Source organism: Pholis gunnellus (assembly GCF_910591455.1).
Source record: "Pholis gunnellus genome assembly, chromosome: 18".
In the NCBI taxonomy this organism is placed as follows: Eukaryota; Metazoa; Chordata; class Actinopteri; order Perciformes; family Pholidae; genus Pholis; species Pholis gunnellus.
In genome coordinates this window covers 19,332,317-19,353,188 of record NC_136545.1, presented here as the reverse complement: position 1 = coordinate 19,353,188, position 20,872 = coordinate 19,332,317, and the positions used below count along the sequence as shown (strand labels likewise).

At 44.2% G+C, this 20,872-nt stretch overlaps 1 protein-coding gene across 7 annotated transcripts; it reads right to left on the bottom strand.

Moving 5' to 3' along the window:
* Positions 1 to 618: 618 nt before the first annotated feature.
* On the bottom strand, positions 619 to 20,653 carry LOC306710435 (ceramide transfer protein). 7 transcript variants are annotated; one of them, XM_079178990.1, is made up of 19 exons: positions 20,217 to 20,653; positions 18,454 to 18,588; positions 11,467 to 11,583; positions 11,246 to 11,311; positions 7,229 to 7,336; positions 6,950 to 7,088; positions 5,951 to 6,034; positions 5,554 to 5,711; positions 5,353 to 5,445; positions 5,157 to 5,243; positions 4,974 to 5,066; positions 4,737 to 4,805; positions 4,225 to 4,320; positions 3,851 to 3,983; positions 3,666 to 3,736; positions 3,447 to 3,575; positions 3,227 to 3,356; positions 2,634 to 2,770; positions 619 to 2,548 (listed from the first exon to the last, which is right to left on the bottom strand). In XM_079178990.1, the coding sequence occupies exons 1-18, from the start codon at positions 20,325 to 20,327 to the stop codon at positions 2,643 to 2,645; spliced, it is 1,947 nt and encodes a 648-aa protein (XP_079035116.1). In that variant the 5' UTR covers positions 20,328 to 20,653; the 3' UTR covers positions 619 to 2,548; positions 2,634 to 2,642. The 7 variants fall into 7 exon arrangements, with proteins under 7 accessions (XP_079035116.1, XP_079035117.1, XP_079035119.1 ...); XM_079178991.1 differs by having other exon boundaries at positions 6,950 to 7,085; XM_079178993.1 differs by lacking the exon at positions 4,737 to 4,805.
* Between the last annotated feature and the right edge of the window lie 219 nt (positions 20,654 to 20,872).

Sequence of the window (20,872 nt, the reverse complement as noted above, 5' to 3'; positions counted from 1 at the left end):
TTCATGTCTGACTGTGTCGTGAACAAATAACTCTAAACGTGGAAAAATGTACTTTTGTAAGTCGATCACAGCATTGTTTTACGATAAATATTTCTATATATAATATAATAATATAATATAATTCTATTCAGTTACTTGAACTAGTTTTTAGAAAAGTCTGCTTTAGGGGAACGAGCTTCAACCTGGCTTCTTTTCCACTGAGCATCATCTGGTTCTTCTACAAATCTACATTACATTAGTCATTTAGCATTAAAGCACTTACAATAAGTATCATCATAGACCCAAGAACAACATTCTGTTCTGTATTTCAGTAAAAGGTACTGATGTTTTACTTAAGACATTTTTTATATACTATGACTTTTATGATTTTTTGTTTGTCAAAAAGTCATATAAGCATGTCGAAAAAAATCACTATATAGTGTATATCATAATTATATCATTCATTCTTTTCACGGTAGACTATAAAAATACATGTTTTACTTACTGTACTTTGCTTTTTTAATGGCATACTATCCTATGACATTTTAATAACATAGTATATTAGCAAAGAAACTACGTTTACATGAATTAAACTACGTTCCCTAATCTAACATGAACAAATGGATCCAAACGAGGAAACCTGAAGGATAAACTTATTTATTTCACTGTTAAAACGGTGCAGATGAAGTGCGACGCTGTCACAGTACATGTGTAAGTTGATCCCGCAGCATTATTTACACAAACGTGTCTCTATAATTATTTACAGATACTTTCACTAGAATCAGAAATGTCCGCGTTAGGTGAACGAGCTTCAACCTGGCTTCTTCTCCACTCAGCCGCGAGGCTGAGCATCATCTGGCTTCACTCTCACCGACGTCATTCTGCTGCAGGTCCGTCATCAGAGACCCGAGAACAACATGTTGTGCATGGATGCAGGTAGAAGTACTGATGCTGTACTTCGAAAAGTATTGTCTGGAAAATTAAGGTAATGAAACCAAATTGTGTAACTTCCTCTTAAAAAGGTTTTGGGGTAGTTTCCATTTCAGCCTGTAGAAACTGTAGAACTGCAAAGTCCAGAGTAACAGGTTTACCGTGTATTTAAACAACAGCATGAGCAAATAAAACATCGAATAAAGAAGTACAAGTACACGGCTGAAAACCCAACTTAAGTACATCAACAGAGTCGATCTTTACTAAACTCTGGACTTTGCATCAGCAACATGTTTAGACTGAAACAAAGCACTAACTTAACTATATTAACAGAATGTTTCAGTACTTTAAACTTTTACAAATATCAGAAACACGGACAAGAAATGCTGAGGCTGCAATAATACTACAAAACTAGCTTTTCAGTGGGACGACCCAGATGAAGGGTCACCTTGTTGGTTCATTCAGTAAAATATATTGTGGGACATGTTTTGAAGTTGACTCCTAGAGGAGATAAAGAAAAGGGAAACTCAGCCACGAGGCACTTACTAGTGAATTCAAAAAGGTGCACTAACAGCCGCTCCACACACTAGATATCCGTGTAACACTAAGGCATCTGGGCTCAAGTCACACCAACAGTCTGACCTCCTAGAGAAATGTTAGTGACGCTATTTACAAAACCGTTAAACATTCAAAATATGTGCTGTGACACGACAACATTTTACAGTGACACTAACATAAAGCCAAGCAAAAAAAAACAATGTACACAGAACTCTGTTGTGAACATTAAATATACGCCGAACTGCTCTCGGCTCGTTCCTCCGTCAGCACCAGCGAGAGGCGTTTTCATGAGAGGGGCGGAGCCAGAGACGTCAAGTCTGACATCATAGGGGTCACGCGCTGATGACGGCCCTCTGGACTTAAACCAATCAGCGATATTTAACGAGCACAAGTTAGCAGCTTCAAAATAAAGCTGAAGAAATGACTAATTATGAAAAAAAAACGAAGAAAAGAAATCAACACAAAATAGGAGCTATTAATGGTAAGAATAAAATATTTCAGTCTATTAGCAAAGGTTTCTTTTTTTTCTTCTTTTTCCTTTTTTACAAACTTCTTATACATACATTTATATATTAATATATCTGTAAGAAATAGAGACATGACAAGTCAGTCTTCTACATGAGCAGTGATGATGGCATCAGCTGTGACACTGGGAGCTGCTGATGGGGCAGGAAGAGAGACGGCCCCCCTGCTGGGAGCATTCACTACAGGAGACTCTCTGATGACACCCGCAAATAATCTCCTTTTGGATAAAAGCTAATTAGTACTTTATCAAAATGAAGGGGGGAAAACAAGCAGCAATTTCTCTTGAAATGATTATGATAAATGATGATATCTCTGCCGGGTTTAGATCAACTCGGGAGTATTCTTTCTTATGAATGTCTCTCGCGGGTGTTTGAGTGGACACCAGTAGACACCATCATGAGCCCTCTTCTTGTACTGGATCTCACTTGTAGCTTAAAAAAAAAACTGGGGAGGAGGAAAAACCACTCTGAGGAGCTCGACTGGTCACAGCAGCAGTCGGTGTGAAGATGGCGGGTCCTCAAAGCCTCGCGTGTAGTTCTGTCCTCATGCCTCAACACTGGAAAGATGAGAGAGGATTCACATCATCATGTTGCAGATGAATGTACTGAATAAAAAAGGTGCAGCGGTGATTAGTAAGCTACCTGTGAGCCTCAGAATAGGATGGGCTTGCCAGCGGTCTTCTCCTGGACGTAGGAGGTGAAGCGCTTGAGGAACTTGGGGTACTCCCTCTTAGCCACGGCCCGGAGCACGGAGGCCGGAGCCCAGCCTCCTGGATTCACTGCAGAGACACGAGAACACGCTTTACTGAGCGAGGTTTGATATACGGAGCTCATCATCATCATCATCAACAGAGCTGCTGACTGCTTATTTAAAAAGGTCACAGCAGAGAAGAACATAACAAGAACATAAACATGTCAAAGTATTTAATACAAAGTCATAGTACGGTATGTTGTAAAAATGTCATGATATTGTATATAATATAAAGTCATTTTTATGTTATAATGACATACTGTGTTATACTATACTAAAAAGTCAAAGTATAATATGTCAAAAATGTTAAATAATGTAAAGAATCTGTGTAGAATGTCGTACAAAGTCATAAAAACTGTTAGGTAAAATGTCACAGAAAAGTCAAAAGAAAACTGGAGTTCAAAAGCCTTTTTCTGAAGAATGTTCAATGCTTTTTATGACGTGATGTTTAATCTCAATTGAATCAGCACAGCTGGATACACACCATTGGCCACGTAGGTGATTTTACACAGGATGTTGTCTCTGCTGATCTCCTTATCGCCCTCTGGTGGGCTGACCAGGGTCTGACAGATGATGCCGATGTTGATTTTGGCACGGACACACCGGCTGGACGGCTGTGGGACAGAAAAGCAGAAGCGTGATTTATCGTTCAGAACCTCAATAAATTCCTCGTCTTGGTGTCTGAAATGGACCCGATGGCTCACCTGAGCGTCGTCGTGATCCACAGAGAAATTGCAGACCAGCCAGGTGTCCGGGTCGTTCTCATTGTTGGCCAAGATCTTCCTCATGGCCGACAGGTACAACACGTCCCTCTGAGACGCCGGCCACACCCGCTGCAACGCACATCATGTCAGAGTCTACACGTGCAAATCACATAGATCCAACAGGTGAGGTGGTGTCGTTTGTGATCTTGTAGCTCTTACCTTGTGCGTTTGATATACAATAGTTGCGTTGTCCGACAACGTCTCCACAACATTGAAGTTTTCAATCGTGGCTAAAAGAGGCAGAGAACGTGGGAGGATTTTAAAAAAAGTGTCCTTAAATCTGAACAGAGACGGAGTGTTTTATTGGAGATAAATAGACCGGAGCGGAGAGTTAAAGGACTCACTCTCCCAGTCGTTGCGGTACGTCGTGTCCCAGAAGTAGTGGCAGACCTCGTGCCCGGTCACCCCCTTTACTGAGTGGGTGGCCTTCAGTGGGTCCAAAACAATCCCGTTTTCTTCCACCTCTCTCCTGTACACCTGCACACACACACACACACACACACACACACACACGATAAGTTAGGCAAGATCATTTTCCAATGTGTGTTCATGTTGTAGATTTCAATTTGGGTTCAAGGAAAACGCTGCGGTCCAATAAGCACATTCCAGATACAGTTTCCTTGAAGACTTCTATAAATCATTTCCTACTTTAGTGTGTGACTCAGCACAAGTATTCCGTATAAATGTGATTTACAGTCAGAGAAACTCCTCCTCGTACCTTCATTTCTCCCTCTTCTACAACCAGCTGCCAGTTGGCGTCTCCACCAACATCCTGCAGGGAGTAGGTCATGTGATTCTGCACCATCTCCTCCACCTATAGCACGAGGCCGGGGACAGAGAGAGAGAATCCGTTACACAATGACAACTCCAGAAACAGCCTAATGATATTCATCCTACACGCTCTGGTTTTAGTGGACAAGAGACAACATTTCTTAACTAAATCTAGTAAAAATCAGGTGGCAATGTTAACACAGGAGAACACAAAGCTTCGATGTAAGCAGGCCTACGTTTGAACTGTTATGTTACACAACAGACCTGGTAGCAGGTCTTTAAACGTTAGCACTTATTAATATGACACAGAGACAACGGGAGCTCATGCTTCATGCTGCTAACAGTGAGTTCCAGTCGATCCACGATGAAGCCGACGGCCATGCAGACACGGTGTTTAGTCTAGACGTGTGAGACAGGAAGAGGAACGGGTGGACCGGCTGAGCCTCGACAGCGAGTTACCTCTGCGCTGAATCTGTGGACGTCGTGAGGGGCGCTGACTATCAGAGCGGGGGAGGGCTGACTACGAGGCTACAGGGAAGGTGAGAACCGAGGGGGACGATGGAGGAAGAGGAAGAGACAAAAGGGGGCGTGAGATGTAACAATGAAAGACTGAGGAACGTGAAGAAATGAGGTGCAACAGGTGGAATGAAGGTAGCTCGTAGGTGTGGACGGTTAAGAGGTGAAGGGTTGAATTACCTTCTCGGAGAACCTGTGTGTGCCGATGCTGGAGTAGACGTCTCCAGGAGGGACGGGGCTGGATCGCTGGATCCTTATCTTCTCCGTGTGAGACTGGACACAAACACACAGAATTATGTTAATATACTACCGTCACAGTCATCAACTTAAAAGTCAATGCTGTATTGTGATCTTTTAGCTCACCTGTTCTTCTATCTTGTCCTGTCTGTCGAGAGCAGCTTCAACTGCATCGAAGAACTCGTCCTCGTTTATGAGGCTGTTTGGACCCTCCTGCGTACGGAGAGGAGGGGGGGGGGGGGGGGGGGGGAGCGTTACCTCACAAGTTCTCAACACAACCACAAATATTCATGCTGCATTGCTGATGACTTTTATACTGCACCTCATAATCTGGACCTCCAAAGTGAGACTTTTTCTTCAGCTCGTTCAGGGCGGATTTATAGCCCTCCTCTATTCTACGCCGCTTCTCCATCTCCTACAAACACAAAAACACACGATCGTTAAAACAAATCAAACAACTTTCTCTGTTAAACCGTGAGTAACACAGATGAAACATGGGTAATCAGATCCAAGTGACGCCCACCTTATCCACTCTCTTCTGCCAGCTGTCCTCTCTCTTCACCATGAGGTCGATGCAGTGGGACAGCGTGGCCAGGATCCCAGCTGTGGTGGCCTTGAATGTGATGGCCTCCCCCTTAAAGTCTATGCCATTGATTCCCTTGGGACTCACGGTCTGGAACACTGCACAAAAGAGGAGCCGAGTGTTGGTTCCTAACGTAACATTCTATATGTTCATGTCAAGTTATTCATCACAAACTTAATATTATATTGCATTAACAGTTTGCTCAATCATCTCCTACATGATTTGTGTTTTTTTTTCATTTGATTTATGCTATTTGTCTAAACGTAAAGATTGATAGTTATGAATATTCAAGGTTGCAGAAAAAGACTTTTTGGAGGAAGAATTCTGCATCACTCACATTTCTCTTTGCTGCCGTGGTTGTTGTGCAGAAACTCTCCGTCTGTCCGGGTGTTGGGGAAGTCATCTTCATCATCCTCCACGACTGAAATGAAAAGAAAAAGAGAAATCAAGTCTCAACAGAAAACCAGAGCCTTTCCTCGTAGCATCCTGCTGACAGTCAACCGGCCCAATCACAACTCAGGCTGCAGCACTGGACAACATGACAATGGTCTGGTTTCATCTTTAGAATGGAGAGAGGGGGAGAGAAAGAGAGGGAGGTGAGGAGAACAAAAGCAGAGCTTCATCCTCTGTGGTCGTCCACGGGCGCCCAGTGCAGGCTGCAGATGCTCAGCCAGCCAAGATGGCCGAGGGTGAGTGGGTTTGTAGAATCACTGCTGTCTGAGTCACGACACACAGACACATTCCACACAAGGCTCAGAGCGAGTCTGTAAACTCCAAATATCTTCATCAGATATGGAAAACGCAAACTAAATATTCTCTGAGACGTACCAGCGTTCTACAGAATTCACCGGTTTTACTTAAATGCATCTTGTTTAAACATCTTCGTGTCACACTGTAGTATTCCATGATGTGACCAAATAAACAAGGCTTCAACTAACTTACGTTCATTATTAATCTGCTGGCTGTTTTCTCAATCCATTGTTTTGTCTATAAGATGCCTAAAAGTTGTGAAAAACTCTCATTATAATTTATTGAATGTGCCGACTTCCAAACATAAAAGGTATTCAGTTTACTACCAAATGTATGAAAAGCTTTGAATCCTCACACACGACTGAAGAAATTGTCAAAATAGTTGCTTCTTATGTTGAATCGATTGACTAACTGATTGGTTGTTTCAGCTACAGAATAAAGCTGGACCGCTGTTGGAAAAGTGCAGGAAAAGGTTTTTTTCCTCAATGAAATAATCTTCACTTCTCGTCTTCAAGCACAAAAGCCAGACTCCTGCAGAGTAACACTGTCCGTGGTTAGAAGGAGCGTCGGTGTCTGTGGGTCTTACTTTTATCCCTCTGCAGCTCGTCCTTGGACACGGCGTCTGAACAGCCGTCAAAGTATTTCTGAAGCGTGTCCACCTGTCTGCACAGGATGTCTCTGAAGGTCTCCATCTCCGACAGCTTCTCTCTCAGGCTGTGGCCCTTCTTGAGGAACAGCAGAGCAACACAGTGGTTAGGGGCGTTCTTTACACTTCCACGGACCACAACTCAACCTGCAATTCCACTAAAAGTGTGTGTGCATACACATGGCAGCATGATGAGTAAACATTAAGCAGAGGACTCACCTTGAAGGAGGATGTGGAGGTGGCGGAGAAGCCGCTGGTGGCCGAGGTGAGGGACAGCATGGAGCCATGTCTCCGCAGACTGGACTCTGAGCCGTAACCAGAATCAGCCTACGAGGAAACCGACAGGACACGGAGACCCGTTAATGAGGTCGTCACAGAGCAAACAAACTTAATAAAATACATTATTAATTCAAACCAAGAATGTAATCAAACCAAAATAGCATGCAAGAGGAAAAAAAAGCCCCGAAAGAACAGCCATAATTCAGCAGTCGCATCACAATCGGTATGTTCTCTACCCCTGAAGTATCACCTTCAGTAAGCATTTTGAAATGTGTACACAAGGTTAGAATCCACGTAGAAACTACATGCACAGCTTTGCAGAAAGCCTTCATAATATTTGTGATGTTGCAATGAAACATTTCACACGATGCTGTGACCTCAGAAGCCACAGAACATGACACACACCCAGTGACCCTGGCAACACAACACCAAACATCGACTGACTTCCTGTAAAGCCGACTGGTTCCCCCTCTCCTGTTACATGACGGCCGTCGAAGTGGACGGTCCGTGACAGCAGAGAGGACCGGTTCAACCACACGGGGTGGAAAACAAGAGGTGCGTTTCCCTTTAAGAGACACCTCTGATGTCCACCACCAGGGGGCAGGAGACGTCAATGCACGTGACTGGCAGTTAGCAGGAGGCTGGGGTTACTGTCGGTCAACAGCCGGAAGTAACTCCGCCTGCATTTGCATGGATTTCAGTCAGTGCTGCCTGCCCTTTAACCAACATACTGCTAACTGCTACTACTGACTGCATCAGCACAGATTGCACTATCTCAGTCTGCACGCCGGCTGCTACATCTTGTTTGATGAGGAACAAATATATATAAATAAATATATTTATGTAATCGAAGCAAGCAAAGCTTCTGTTGCAGCCATGATAAATCAGATAAAGATGTATTAGTGGCTCAGTACACACATGTTGTGAAGATGCATGCAGCGCGGCACACACTGAGTAAACTGTACGAGTGTGTGTCTGTCGGCTGAGTGAAGCACAATGCACTCGCATGACTGGCTTTGGACAACAGGAGGAAGAAAACAAAAGAAAATGCTTCCCTGAGCATAAACAGACTCATCCAGGTCACAAAATAAAGCTGTAAATGTGCCATAAAACGATGACGTTACATTGCTGGAGTTTATGTCACATGGCTGTTCACCGCACAACCAGCGCAGCTTCCTTTGACAGAGAGGGTATCCTAGCAACGAGTGTTGTCTTATTTGAGATGTTTTCACCGTCTCTCAAAACTTGTAGTGTTCTCTCTGCGGTGTGTTTGGATCTCCGTGGAAACGCCGGGCCGTCAAATGCCGTGAGTAATTTGGGTTCGAGAGGGAAGCGGAGCCTTCTAGGAAGAAGTGGTGAGTCATAGTGGGATGGAGGGGTGTGTGTGTGTGTGTGTGTGTGTGTGTGTGTGTGTGTGTGTGTGTGTGTGTGTGTGTGTATGAGTCATGGTGGCTCCCCGGTGCTGGGACAAGCAGTGAGGAGGGAAGAAGGGGGATTTCCCAAACTAAGGACCATGAGTACGCGTGTGCTTTGGCGGGCGGGCTGAAGGTGTGGCTGCCTTCTACTCATCCACAGCAGACAGACTCTGGATTATGTTCGCCTTAGATTGACAGACACACACACACGCATCAGGATCCATTTCTCTTTGTGGAAGTTGTGCAAGCATTTCCTCTCAGGCTAGGATGATATTCACACGGGACTCTTTTCATCGACAATGCAAAAGATGATTTACATATTTGATGGTTGGCTGCTGTGTGTTTATGAACATTATGAGCTGTTTTATAGGTCTCCACTGCCTCCATTGTCTTGTACTCAGTCAACAGTAGGGATTGAAACCTGCTTCCTTCACACTGACTGAGTACAATGAGTGCTACTTTTGCTCTTCGCAGCACTTTCAGATTGAGTTTGTATTTTCCGCCGTGTGTAAATTCACTTTGTAGTGATATTTAAAGCAAACAACAAAGCAAGAAAACCCTGACGATAGTCAAACCTGCTCTCCAGGACAGGTTACTCCCAAAGAAAATCAATAAAACGCTTATCTCTCGATTGTGTGTTTTAACTTAATAAACCTCGGGCCGTCCAGATGGGGGGCTCCTTATATAAATGCCCCTCAACTTTGGCGTTTTCATGAAGAAAAAGCATATATCGCCGCATTTTTTCGCCGGTAAAAGTTCAACGGACTTCCTGTCTAATATATTCGTCATTCTTTTTCCTTGGGAGGGGTATTTTGAGCGAGGGAGATGGGAGGAACCTTCTCCCTGCTTTCGGAGCATCACGTCACAATTTACGGAGATTTGCTGATTTTGACAGTACTGTCAGTCATTCTCAACAGGATTACTCAATTCTATTGGCTCTAACAATTCAAGGGAGGTATGTACCATGGAGCTCGACCAATGGGTTCGGGAGATATTGCCACGCGTAAATATAAAATAGCCAGCAAGACGAGAATCGCGATTACGCACGCTACCACAGGTACGCGCAGCACCTTTTGTCTCACAGCACCTGCACGTTGTTGACTCGCCGCTTCCGCCTGTTTTTGCCTCGCAGCGACTTTTTTTAGCCTCGTTTTTACGGTTTGTTTGAAGACGTTGGCATTACATTTTACGAAGATGTCGAAACGAGGAGGCAAGACACGTTTCACCGCGGAGGAAGTCCTGGATTTGCTGCACGGAGATCCCAGCAGTCGGCTGATTCTTCGTCGGACAACGAAGACCTCGTGTTTTCGGCCAACACACAGGACTCCTCGAGTGACTCGGATTACCGTCTTCCGTCATCTGAAAGGTATGGATTGTCTTATAAATGTTATATTGATCGATTTATTGTTGTGGAGTTTGCGATCTTTTTAGCGTTCTCAGGCCAAAATCCTGGCATCGTTGCGTGGGTGTGTGTGTGTGTGTGTGTGTGTGTGTGTGTGTGTGTGAGATGGAGGCATAAAACTGTATGGATTCTCTTATAAATGGATTTGATTTATTGTTGTGGAGTTTGCGATCTTTTTAGCGTTCTCAGGCCAAAATCCTGGCATAATCATGGTCTGCTTGTAGGTGGGGTGTTGTTCCATTTGGATTCAATATTCAGTTGATTTGTGTGTTATTTTGAATGGGAAAAGATGGATGTCTGGTTGAATTTACCCCCCAAAAAGCCCAAAACTGCTGTATTGGGATGTATTGAACACCATTAGTAATATACAAGTGAAATATGTAGTTTGGTACATGAGAAAATTCAAATGGCACACATGGTGCCCAAATGTGCCCGAATGCACATTTTGGAAACCTCGCCTAAACTCTCTGTACTAAAATCTCTCATGTCGTTCTGCTTCACTTTATCAAAGTCAAACTTTGCAGAAAGACTGCTAACATGTTGTGCTATGATTTGAGAGTTTTTAGGCTAGCCAGGGCCTCATTTCAAGAAAAATAATAACAATAAAAGTGCTTTTTTTTCAGGCGACCCTGAAACTTCATTTTGAGCTGTGTGCCATCTTAATTTACTCTTAACCAGTAACATATACACTGATATTTAAACAGCTGATCAAATCTCACCAGTGTTACCTTTTATTATAACATCAAAATTATTAAAATAGACCCTGTAGTTACATAATTACAGTCTTTTCTGTATGGGTATGCAATTTCGAGCAAAGGTCTAAAAACAGGGCGGCTTTTTAAAGGTTTTAAAAAAGCTTTCTCAGCAAGTCTGGTACCAGAGTTAGTGTGTTAAATGTCCGCCAATGAAAAGGGATTATCCGAACCCTGCGCCAATTGTTAGTCCAAGGTTTAAGATAACTCTCAGCTCAGCGTGCCCTCTGTTAAAAGCCTTTAAATGAGTCATGCACCAGTTGTGAAGCATCTTATCTCGGACTTAAGGACCGAGTTAACACAAACACGCACTTGCTGCTACAGAGCGTCTGTGCTAAAGACGAGTGAAGCGCTCCGTTAGTCCTGCAAAACTTGCCAACAAACGCACCAGTGGTGGAGGGATGAATATTGTCCCCTGGATTCCTCCCTTCTCTCTCCTCCCCTCTCTGATAGTCTGATAGAAACACACACACATGCATGCATACAATAAAAAACACACACACATCCACAAATCCAACCTGGTGTTAGACGATATGTATTTGTTGCAAAGGTGACACGGGTTTGGTTTCTTGTGAGAGCAGCAGTGTGTGAGCAGTGTGCAGGACTTACTCTGTGCAGCTCGACGGAGTCGATCCACTGGTGTCTGTGCTCCGGGTCTTGTGCTCTGAGGTACCACACACTGTCGTTCACACTGATGTCCAGCCGGCACTCGTCAAACTCATGAGGCTGAAAAAAGGGACAAAGGACACAACGTTTAGTCAATGTGCATTGAAAATACACAGCTGTTGATGTTTCAAGTATCTCTATTATTAAATCCTCTCGTCTGATAGGAGCAGAGGGAGGGTGGGATACTGTGTCATACATTTCTTAGCGTGCTGTCACAGAAAGAGGAAACACAAATGTCTTTAGTGTTCAGGAAGAGCAAAGAGAGGCATGTGTGAGAGGTGGTGATCCATGTAAACACATATTAAAATGACACGGAAAACAGCAAACTGCTCATCTCTCTACTGTGCGCTGCGCGGTGGGAGACAATCTGTTGGAACACGACGATCCACCGCAGTCAACGTGACGGGAGGAGAAGCTCTTCGGTGTCGGCCTGCATCTATAACTCTCACAGAGCACAAAGGAGAGTGCACCAGACGCACAAACAGCCTCCATTTCTCAGACACCGTCCCAGAGGAGCAGGAGGATAACTGGCCTTTTAAGGCAACTTGCAGGATGGAGCATATTCCTAATGGCCCTCCAGAGCACTGTCAGCGCTGTGAAACTGCTGTGTCGGCATGGCCAGGCTGCAACCAGGGACTGTGTGTGTGTGCGCTGGTAGAGGGCGGCGGTGGAGGGAATGGCGGTGACAGCAATGGCATCTACCTGTGTAGTATTCACCAAATGCACCGAGCCACCTCTCCAGTGAGTCTCCATGCTGAACCGCTCTCCGGTGGAACAGCGAGGGGGGACGGGCTGATCCAGAGTCTGGCTCGTTAGAGAGCAGACGAGGACAAAGAACTGGAGAGAGAGACGGATCGAGCAGGAATGCCAGAGACTGCAGTTAAACTGCCGGCGAAAGAGAAACCGCATCAGAGACGAGACCTCTGCATTCCTCTGTGCGCCACAACACAGTAAACACATCTGGGATCCATGTCTTGGTATATTTATGGTATATTTGAAATGCACAATAAGCACAATCAGACGGCCAAGAGCCATTCCACGCATAAGCACCGTCAGAGAGAAAGGATTAGCGGAGGAAATAGCTCGATTAATGCTTTTATGGATTCTTTACACATTATATCAATATGGTATTCTGAGTGTGATATGAACCAAATCCTCTTATGATACAAGTCATTTCATATCTGGAGCAGGACATATACTGTATAAAGATATAGCACGTTTTCTGTAGTCTTTATGAAATAACCACATGGTTTCGTAGACTCTTGTGTGAATTAAATACTCGAGTATTTTCTCCTTTTATGAAGAACTTTAGTGCACAATAATCAGAGTTGGTGCTTGTTACGATCAATTTAGAAACGGAATTGTGTTACACGATTTATGGCTTTAATCACGATATGATTCCACTGAAACATTACCATGGTTTAAATAATAATATACTTTATTGATGAATCCTGTCCGGCTCTATTTAACCTATAAAAGATGTTATCTTCACTGAGACAAGCTATAATAAAAACAGGCCCATATGATCATTAATAATTGCCAGCTTGTAACCTAATATCTCCCAGAGAACAGCCAGAGACCAAACCATTACTGAAGATTGTATTGCTTCAGCGAGTTGGCAGAGGAAACAAATGGCCCACTTTGGCGTCGTTAAAGGAGGTTTCATTGGAGGAGCGCAACTCGGCCGTGTTGGCCGACACCTGGACGGCACCGCGGCCAAGAACAGATGCTCCCCGTCAATAATGCACGAGATGAGGCCGAATGCTGAAAGCTCGCCAAACCAGAGGCTCATTTCAAAAGTTATCAGCGGCATGCGCATACGATCAACACCGGGGGTAGAGGCTGACGACAAGAGGAAGCAAGAGGGAGGAAGGAAACGAGCGTGTTGCATCCTTATCTCTCCGTTTGTTCTGAGAAAGATAACTTCAACAGCCTCGTTCTCTCTTAAACCGCGGATAACACCGACAAGTTTCAAATCACAACCTCAAAACCCACTGAAACTACCAGCGCTTATCTGCAAACTAGGAATTAAAATCCCTCTGGATGGATGATCTCTACCTCCGTATGATTAAACCACACGAACACCATGAGAAACGAGCATTTGGATGGTAGACTTTAGGGCCAGTGGGTTGCTAGGAAAGCGAGGAAGTGGATTCCTCTTCATCACCTCCGGACTACGGGGTCACGGACACACCGACTGGGACTCAGGGTGGAGGAATGAAAGCCTCTCTGGGGTCGGAGGAGGTCACCGGAATCCAAGGCAACAGTAAACAATAATCCATCACAGGAAGGTCGAGTTAGCAGCCGCGCACATCACAAGATGACACGACACGCCGACACTGAGCTCAGCCTGGACCCTCTGTGAAAGGCAAGCAGACGGAAGGAGTGTTTGGTTTGTGTGTGTGTGTGTGTGGGTTGATTAATGAACAACTTAACACAGGTCAGTGTAGAAGCGAGTCGATGTGGAGAGCATGGGAATGTCTGATGCACGGTGCACGCATGGAAAGTTTAGATGTGATCTCAGCAAAGCACTTTGGAACCCGGGATCAATGCTTCGATTATCTCGCTGAGTGAAAAAGGGTAGTTTGGATGTTTGATGTGGGGGTGTATGAGGTACTGTTCCATCGTCAGCGTATTGCTACACTGGATGTCGGTAAGCTCGTCTGCAGCTTGGAGAAGCAGACAGAAGTACCGACAAATTGGCAAAGCAATGTTCCGCTGGACGGAGCAGCAGCAGAATGCATTTTAGCACCCGAAAGAACGGCCAAAAATAATCAATATGCGTTTATGTGTAGACTAAATTCAGGATATTTTCGCCACTTTCTCTTGCCGGCAGACAGTCCTTTCCAATGCAAAACTGAACCGAGAGTGAAACTTATCTATGACCTCTTGAAAGTTTAGATACGTTTCATTTTAAAGTTCAGTTCCCCGTAAGAAAAGTACCTCGTACTACGCATCTTTTGGTCATGCAATCCTCCTTGGTTTTGGGCGTGAGGAGCCTTTGACAGCAACTATTCCAGATGTCTGTCAAAGGCCTCCCTGGTTGTGAGGCCCAGCAGCAATTACACACCACACACAGACCATCAGATTCAAGGTGTTTGATTCTAGAGACTCATATTTCTTATCTTGTTTGTTTTGGATAGAGTCCAAGTGTACGGTCCTGTGAGGGAGCGTGCTGAGGAGGAGGAACGAGAGAAACAAAGAAGAGATAATTTGGCGCTAAACAAAACAGCTTTTCTGCCTTTATTTTCTTCAAACACAAACTTCCTACTCAGCTTAAAAAGAAGCCTCTGTCCTCTCCCTTCCTACCCGTTTCCAGTTGGTGTACGTGTTTTCGGTCACAGTCTACAGAACCGAGTGAATGGGAGCTCCGCTTTAAACAACACCACATGTGAACCTCAACACCTAAGATAACAAAGAGGGATTAAACCAAAGCAAGCAATGGGAAACCCTACAAAAGCTGCACCAGACCCAACTGTATTTACTCATTTGTGCATTTTAAACCTAATAATTATGCTCAGATTCAGAGTAATATACTCTCTAGTTCCTTCAGCATTACTACCGAGGTCTGGAGCCAAGAACATCCTTCTGTACACAAGAAACGGGATCCCGAACAGGAAACACTGACTCACCGAAGCGGTCAGAGTAAAGACAAGGAAAGGAAAGGTTAAATAAACATGGGTGAGAGCAACACGCCACAGGCACGCACTTCTGAGTCCTCCTCATGACCACCAATGGTGAGGAAGTCACATGCTATGAGGAAGAGTCTCCTTTCCTGGCTGAGGACACTTCCACCACAAGCCTGACGTCATTGGTAGTGGTCTACTCAGCCTCCTCCTGACCTTCAGGACGCATGTCCTTCCCTTTCTCTTTGTCGCAGAACTCAGAAAGCATCCGATACCTCACTACTACAGACTCACTCAGCAAGTAGGCCAGGCCTTATTGTCAGCAGCCCGTTCGCTCATACAGACAACCGTACAATCATACGCACACACATGTTATGTTAACAAGACATTACATCTACTGTTGAAACCTTCCAAGTGCTAATGCTAAAGCTATACGTCTAACATTAGTTCTTTGTGCTCATCAAACATGTTGTCTGTAACGCTTCATGGTCACGTTCCCTTGTGATAGACGTTGCTGTGAACACACTCTGACCTACCTATACTATTGTGTAGACACAAAGGAGTGAGCAGCCTATAATGCAATCCAGCAGCTCCAAACTGAATCCTCCCTTTTGGTTGCGTCTGCGTTAAACTAATTGATTGTAAGCTGTTTTTGTGGCTAATTAGTTCAGTCAGTGTTCCGCCCAGTAACACTGCTGGGTGTGCTGGGATTGATGGACACCAGTCCCTGAAGGGACCGGTGGGCCACCAGCAGCGAGCTCCTTGTTCAGTCCTCATCTCGGGCTTTAACACGCCGTCATTTTGCTCTTTTGAGCAACGCTTCCGAGCATTCGCTCGGGTTGTTTTGCAAGAAAGAAATCACACATTCTCTAACAGGTCTACCCAAGTTTCACAACTTAAGTGTGCCAACCCGTGAATGACTCACAGTGCAACTTAAACCACAGACTTCTATCTGAACTAAATACATGTATGCAAAGTGTTTGCACACCAGAGCTGCAAAGTCCATTAATCTATTAGTCAATCGACAGAAGATGAGTCGGTACATTGTGAAAGTCGAATAATTGTTTTGGTAATTTTTAAAGCAGAAGTGCTTAATATCTGCTGGTAGCAGCTACTCAGGTGTGAGCATTGGAAGCTTTTCTTGTCATAGTAAATTGAATTGTAATCGTTTCTATTGCCACAGTATCAACAGCCTCTGGGCCAAATTAAAACAGCAAGTATGAAGCCTCCAAACTGTGAACATGAAGTATGGTGTAACCCTAAACGCAGAGACGGTCTCTACCACGCTATCAGTGCATAAAGATGCAGATCTTAGTACGAACTATTTTTGTAGCCACACTCAAATGTTGCCACAATAGACGTGGAAACACACGGACACAGGAAGTGGGATGTGTGAGAACATCGGAGTCTGAGCGTTACTGCGAAAACAACATCAAATATTTCTGTCTGTCCGCGACCATCACCAACTACACCGCGTAAATATTTACGCACCAGACGTTTGAGGCATATTTCCAGTGGAACGAGAAATGACAGTAGAGCACCGCGTGCAGGTTAATATTTACATAAGCTGGGAATGGATGAAGCTGAACAAATACCGGTAACAGCAACTCCTGCTTCATGCCGCATGGGAACAGTGACTTATTCATTTCCCTCGTTACTGTTTGGAGAGAGTCACTGACTGACTGAAACGTCGCGCAAGGTGAAACGATGCTAACAGCCAGCATTCAGCACGGCTGACACGTTTGGGTTTATTTCCCCTTTAGGATCTCTTGGTGTTAATGAAAGCCTGCTCGGCATGATGGGAGTCTCTGCTAGCACAGCTCTGCTGTCTCAGTCCAGAACCTCACTGGTCTCATGATGAAGCGCTCTTGGTCAAGCGTTGCCACACAGCGTGTCGTTTGTCACCTGACCAGCTAAATACCCTCGAGCAAAAACGTGGGACATGATCAGGAGTTCTTTAGAAAAATAGGTTATCACAGCCGATCAAGAGCCAGACTGAGAAAGTCCAGGGTAAAGGTTCCTCATCTGATTAGAACAGTCAACAGTGAGTCAAGCCTCAGGCCTGCACATGGATCCACTATATGAATTAAACGGAAACATATGGTGGATGCCTGACATCTGAATCACATCTAATATATCATAAACTTCTCAAAAGTATGTGGGAGGCTCTGGGAGGAAGGGAGAGCGGTGGAGAGAATGCTGATGGGAAACAGAACGGTCTCTCTGCTCTTCACATTTCTGCTAAATGTGCTCCTCATGTGATCGACTTAACCCGTTCATGTTCAATCACGGCTCTGAGTTATTAACACACTTTACCGCAACTTTAGTGGGGTAAGATTGTTTCATTACAAAGTTAAGATAGAAATGCAACAACTGGTGAAGCATTAAAACTGTTTCTGTTTCTGCTCAAAGTTCTTTTGAGTTGTTTTCACCAGCAAGTCAAAGCAAATGTAACATCCAACACAACTAAAACGTATTATCAAAGACAAGCAGGTGATTTGTTCGCAGCACATGTTGAGATTCAGAATCGTGGCCGACGGTGAAACTTTCTGACCAAAAACAGACGGAGTTGATTCCACAGTTCAGACCGTCCACGCGTCATTTAGGCAGATAACACAGTTTGTGTAGACGCTGACCAGCTGATGGCAACAGTTACTCTTTAGTTGATTTGATTTGTAATAATTTAATCTTATTTCCCCAAATTGCTGCTGATTTTGAAAACATTTAGAAAGCAATAATAGAGCGGGACTCCACTGATTAGCCTCTACGTATTGCAGCTAGCCAACACATAGAAAAGGAGAAGGTCAAGACTCTAAACTCTTCACCACATATATCCACTGTGGTTATCACAGGCTGAACCTGAGCACCAGCCGGCTGGTTGGCCTATTTCTGAAGGGAAGGTCAAACTAGAGCAACACGTATTCTGGAGGAAATCAGCTGAAGCTGTCGGCGAAGAGACCGAAAAGGGTCGTGTGTAGTGTGTGTGTGTGGCTCCATTTGCAATTTAAATAAACATCCACAGAGAATCCTCCCAGGTCTTGAATAGCACAGGATGTGTGCCACAGTAAATTTGACTGGTTGGTTACCTAATAGCAGGAGTGACGGTTCCCCTCTCTTCACAGAATGTCCCTCTTACACAAACAAACAGCCTTCACTCTTGTGAGACATTTTGAAAAGGCCAATATTGCACAAAAGAAAGGCCGCAGAACTGTCTTCAAATACGCTCTAATGCTTCAAAAGATCGAGGAATGTTGAAGCGCGGTTGGCAGAAAGCTTTGTAGTACAGGAACTCAGCGGTACTCACAGTGATGACAGCTTTGCTGAGGCAGAGGGAACCCCGGCAGCCGTACTCCGTCTCATCCTGAGACTTGTAGTAGCTCAGTGTGTTGTTCTTCAGGACCACCCAACGGTCCTGCCAGCCATGGATGTAGTTTGTCCACTGAAACATAAAAGCACTTTAAATCAATATCTTTGAATGCTGAGTGACAGGAATAATATCTAAGCATCTAAATGAATACCACCGCGGTTAAAAGTCAGTTGTATTTGTACGGTGATTGAAATGGTTCAGAGGCTGCACTTTGTGGTTGTGTTATTTAAAAGATGTCCAGCTCACACCGTCGGCCTGATGTACAAAGAAACATTTAACACCTGACCGTGCAATACAACAAACTACAGCCTCATCCATCAGACCACTAAAGATACACAGACGTTATTAAAGGACTGTTGGATTTATGGATTGTTAAACTGGAGTAGTTTCTATTTTACTGGTAACTCAGTGTACGTTACAATAAAAATCATATGTGTATTTTTGCACTTCAGGGAAAACTGAATTAGTCCACATGTGGGATTTTATGGACACATTAATCCTCACTCCTGTGACGTGAACAGGGCTTAGTATGATTGAAGAGGTGAAGGTTTGTGGATGCAGAGCTGCTTAATCTCACAATATGCTTGGTTAGCGGGTCAGCATGCAATCTGTTTAGAGACAGACCAGTGTACAGTGACATTAACACCACATTAGCTTGCCAGCAGCTTAAGTAATTAAAACTGTGGTACAATTTGGCCCAAACAACATCTTGCACAAGTGAACAGAAGCGTTTGGCAAAATGGGTTCCCAAGAATCTGTCTCGCAGGAGACTTAACTGTCTGTGTACCAAAAGAAGTGATTAACAGCGTGCAGTGTTCTTTACACAGTGCACTCAGTTCACAAGCATTGTTTACTTCTGCCAAATGTTTGCCCTGCACCTTGCATACTGTTGTCAAATCAATATTTACAGTATCACTGGATATTTGCCCAGAAAACCAACACCATTTGCTGAATCCACGGTGTTATCAAAGGAACATGCAGCAGAACTACTGTAGCCTGAAATGAGCCCTCCAGTGATCCTTAATCACCAGAGCAGCTTTTTAGATGTTTTACTCTTTCTGATAAGGAAACACTTAAGTCTGCATAAGTCACAGCTGTGAGCTAGTGTGGCTATGTGCTGCATTACATACCCCGCTGTTCAATTTCAGTTTCTATGGGGGGGCTTTCCTTTCGCTTCAGTGGAGGATTACCGGTCTAATATTCCTGAGCAGGAAACGTTGACAGATTCTGGCAAAGGATTCTGTATATAACTCGACTCTCAAAATAGACATTACCATGATTTGTTCATACCTATGTTACCTATCCTCATTTCACAGGATTGCGCAACCAGCTCTGCTAATGAAGGATTATCTTAAGGACATTTACAGTTTTATTATAAGGATAGTCACTGGTTTATTATAAGGATATTTACAGTTTTATTATAAGGATATTCACTGGTTTATCATAAGGATATTTACAGTTTTATTATAAGGATATTCACTGGTTTATCATAAGGATATTTACCGTGTTATTACTTATCTATAATACTTGTTTTTTTTACTATGTCTCTTGTTTGCACTTTCCACTATGCTGCTGTAATCCTGTAAATGAATAAAGGATTATTTTACCACCTCCCTGACAGTTATGCCCTCAGGACTTGGCAGCAGTGACAATAGGGATTTAGGAGGAAATGTAGTTGTTAGCCCCAACACGTGACTTACCTTACTGAGGACTCCGCTCAAATCGACCATACCAACCAGATGTCCAGACTCATCTCTGGGCTCTGCATCTTCCTCGGAACCGGAGGAGTTCCAGCTCTGGTTGTCTGACATTTTCCTCTAACGCTATTTAGGCTAACGCTTTAGTATGTAGAAAAAACAATAACAACAGCATATGACAGCAGATACGAAGCTGCAAACCGTTCACCAAATCATGTTGTTATCATAGACGACTGTGCTAGTAGCTGTGAGTGCACACGGAGTTAGCACAGATAGCTAAAGGCTTAACGGAATCGATAGCTAACTTAGCTTAGCTAGCACCTAAATAAGTCGGCACACATTTTGTAGGTCTAATAATTCCGGTGAACGTTAGCTAAGCCTGTAACCAACGCCATGTTTCAACTGACGTTTCCCCGGAGCTTCTTCTTCTCCTTCTTCTTCTCGGGTGGGTGAGCGAGCTTGTGAGCGCGTGCGTGCTCCAACTTGTGTGCTGCGCAGGGGCGCTGGCTCCGCTGACGTCACCAAATCTCCACTCCTCTCGACGACAGGAAGGACAGGCTCCTCCCCCCCTCTGTTTATTATGGCTCTGTAAATAGACTGAGAAAAGTAGAAAGAAATAGATAGATAGATAGACAGACAGACAGACAGACAGACAGACA

Excerpts from the sequence above, each read along its gene's own strand:
- LOC306710435 (XM_079178990.1), bottom strand. The coding sequence starts at position 20,327 with ATGTCAGACAACCAGAGCTGGAACTCCTCCGGTTCCGAGGAAGATGCA. Across the intron at positions 11,312-11,466 it reads ACTCCGTCGAGCTGCACAGA|ACTATCAGAGAGGGGAGGAG; the intron begins GTAAGTCCTGCA and ends TGTTTCTATCAG. Across the intron at positions 7,089-7,228 it reads CCTCCACATCCTCCTTCAAG|AAGGGCCACAGCCTGAGAGA; the intron begins GTGAGTCCTCTG and ends CTGTTCCTCAAG.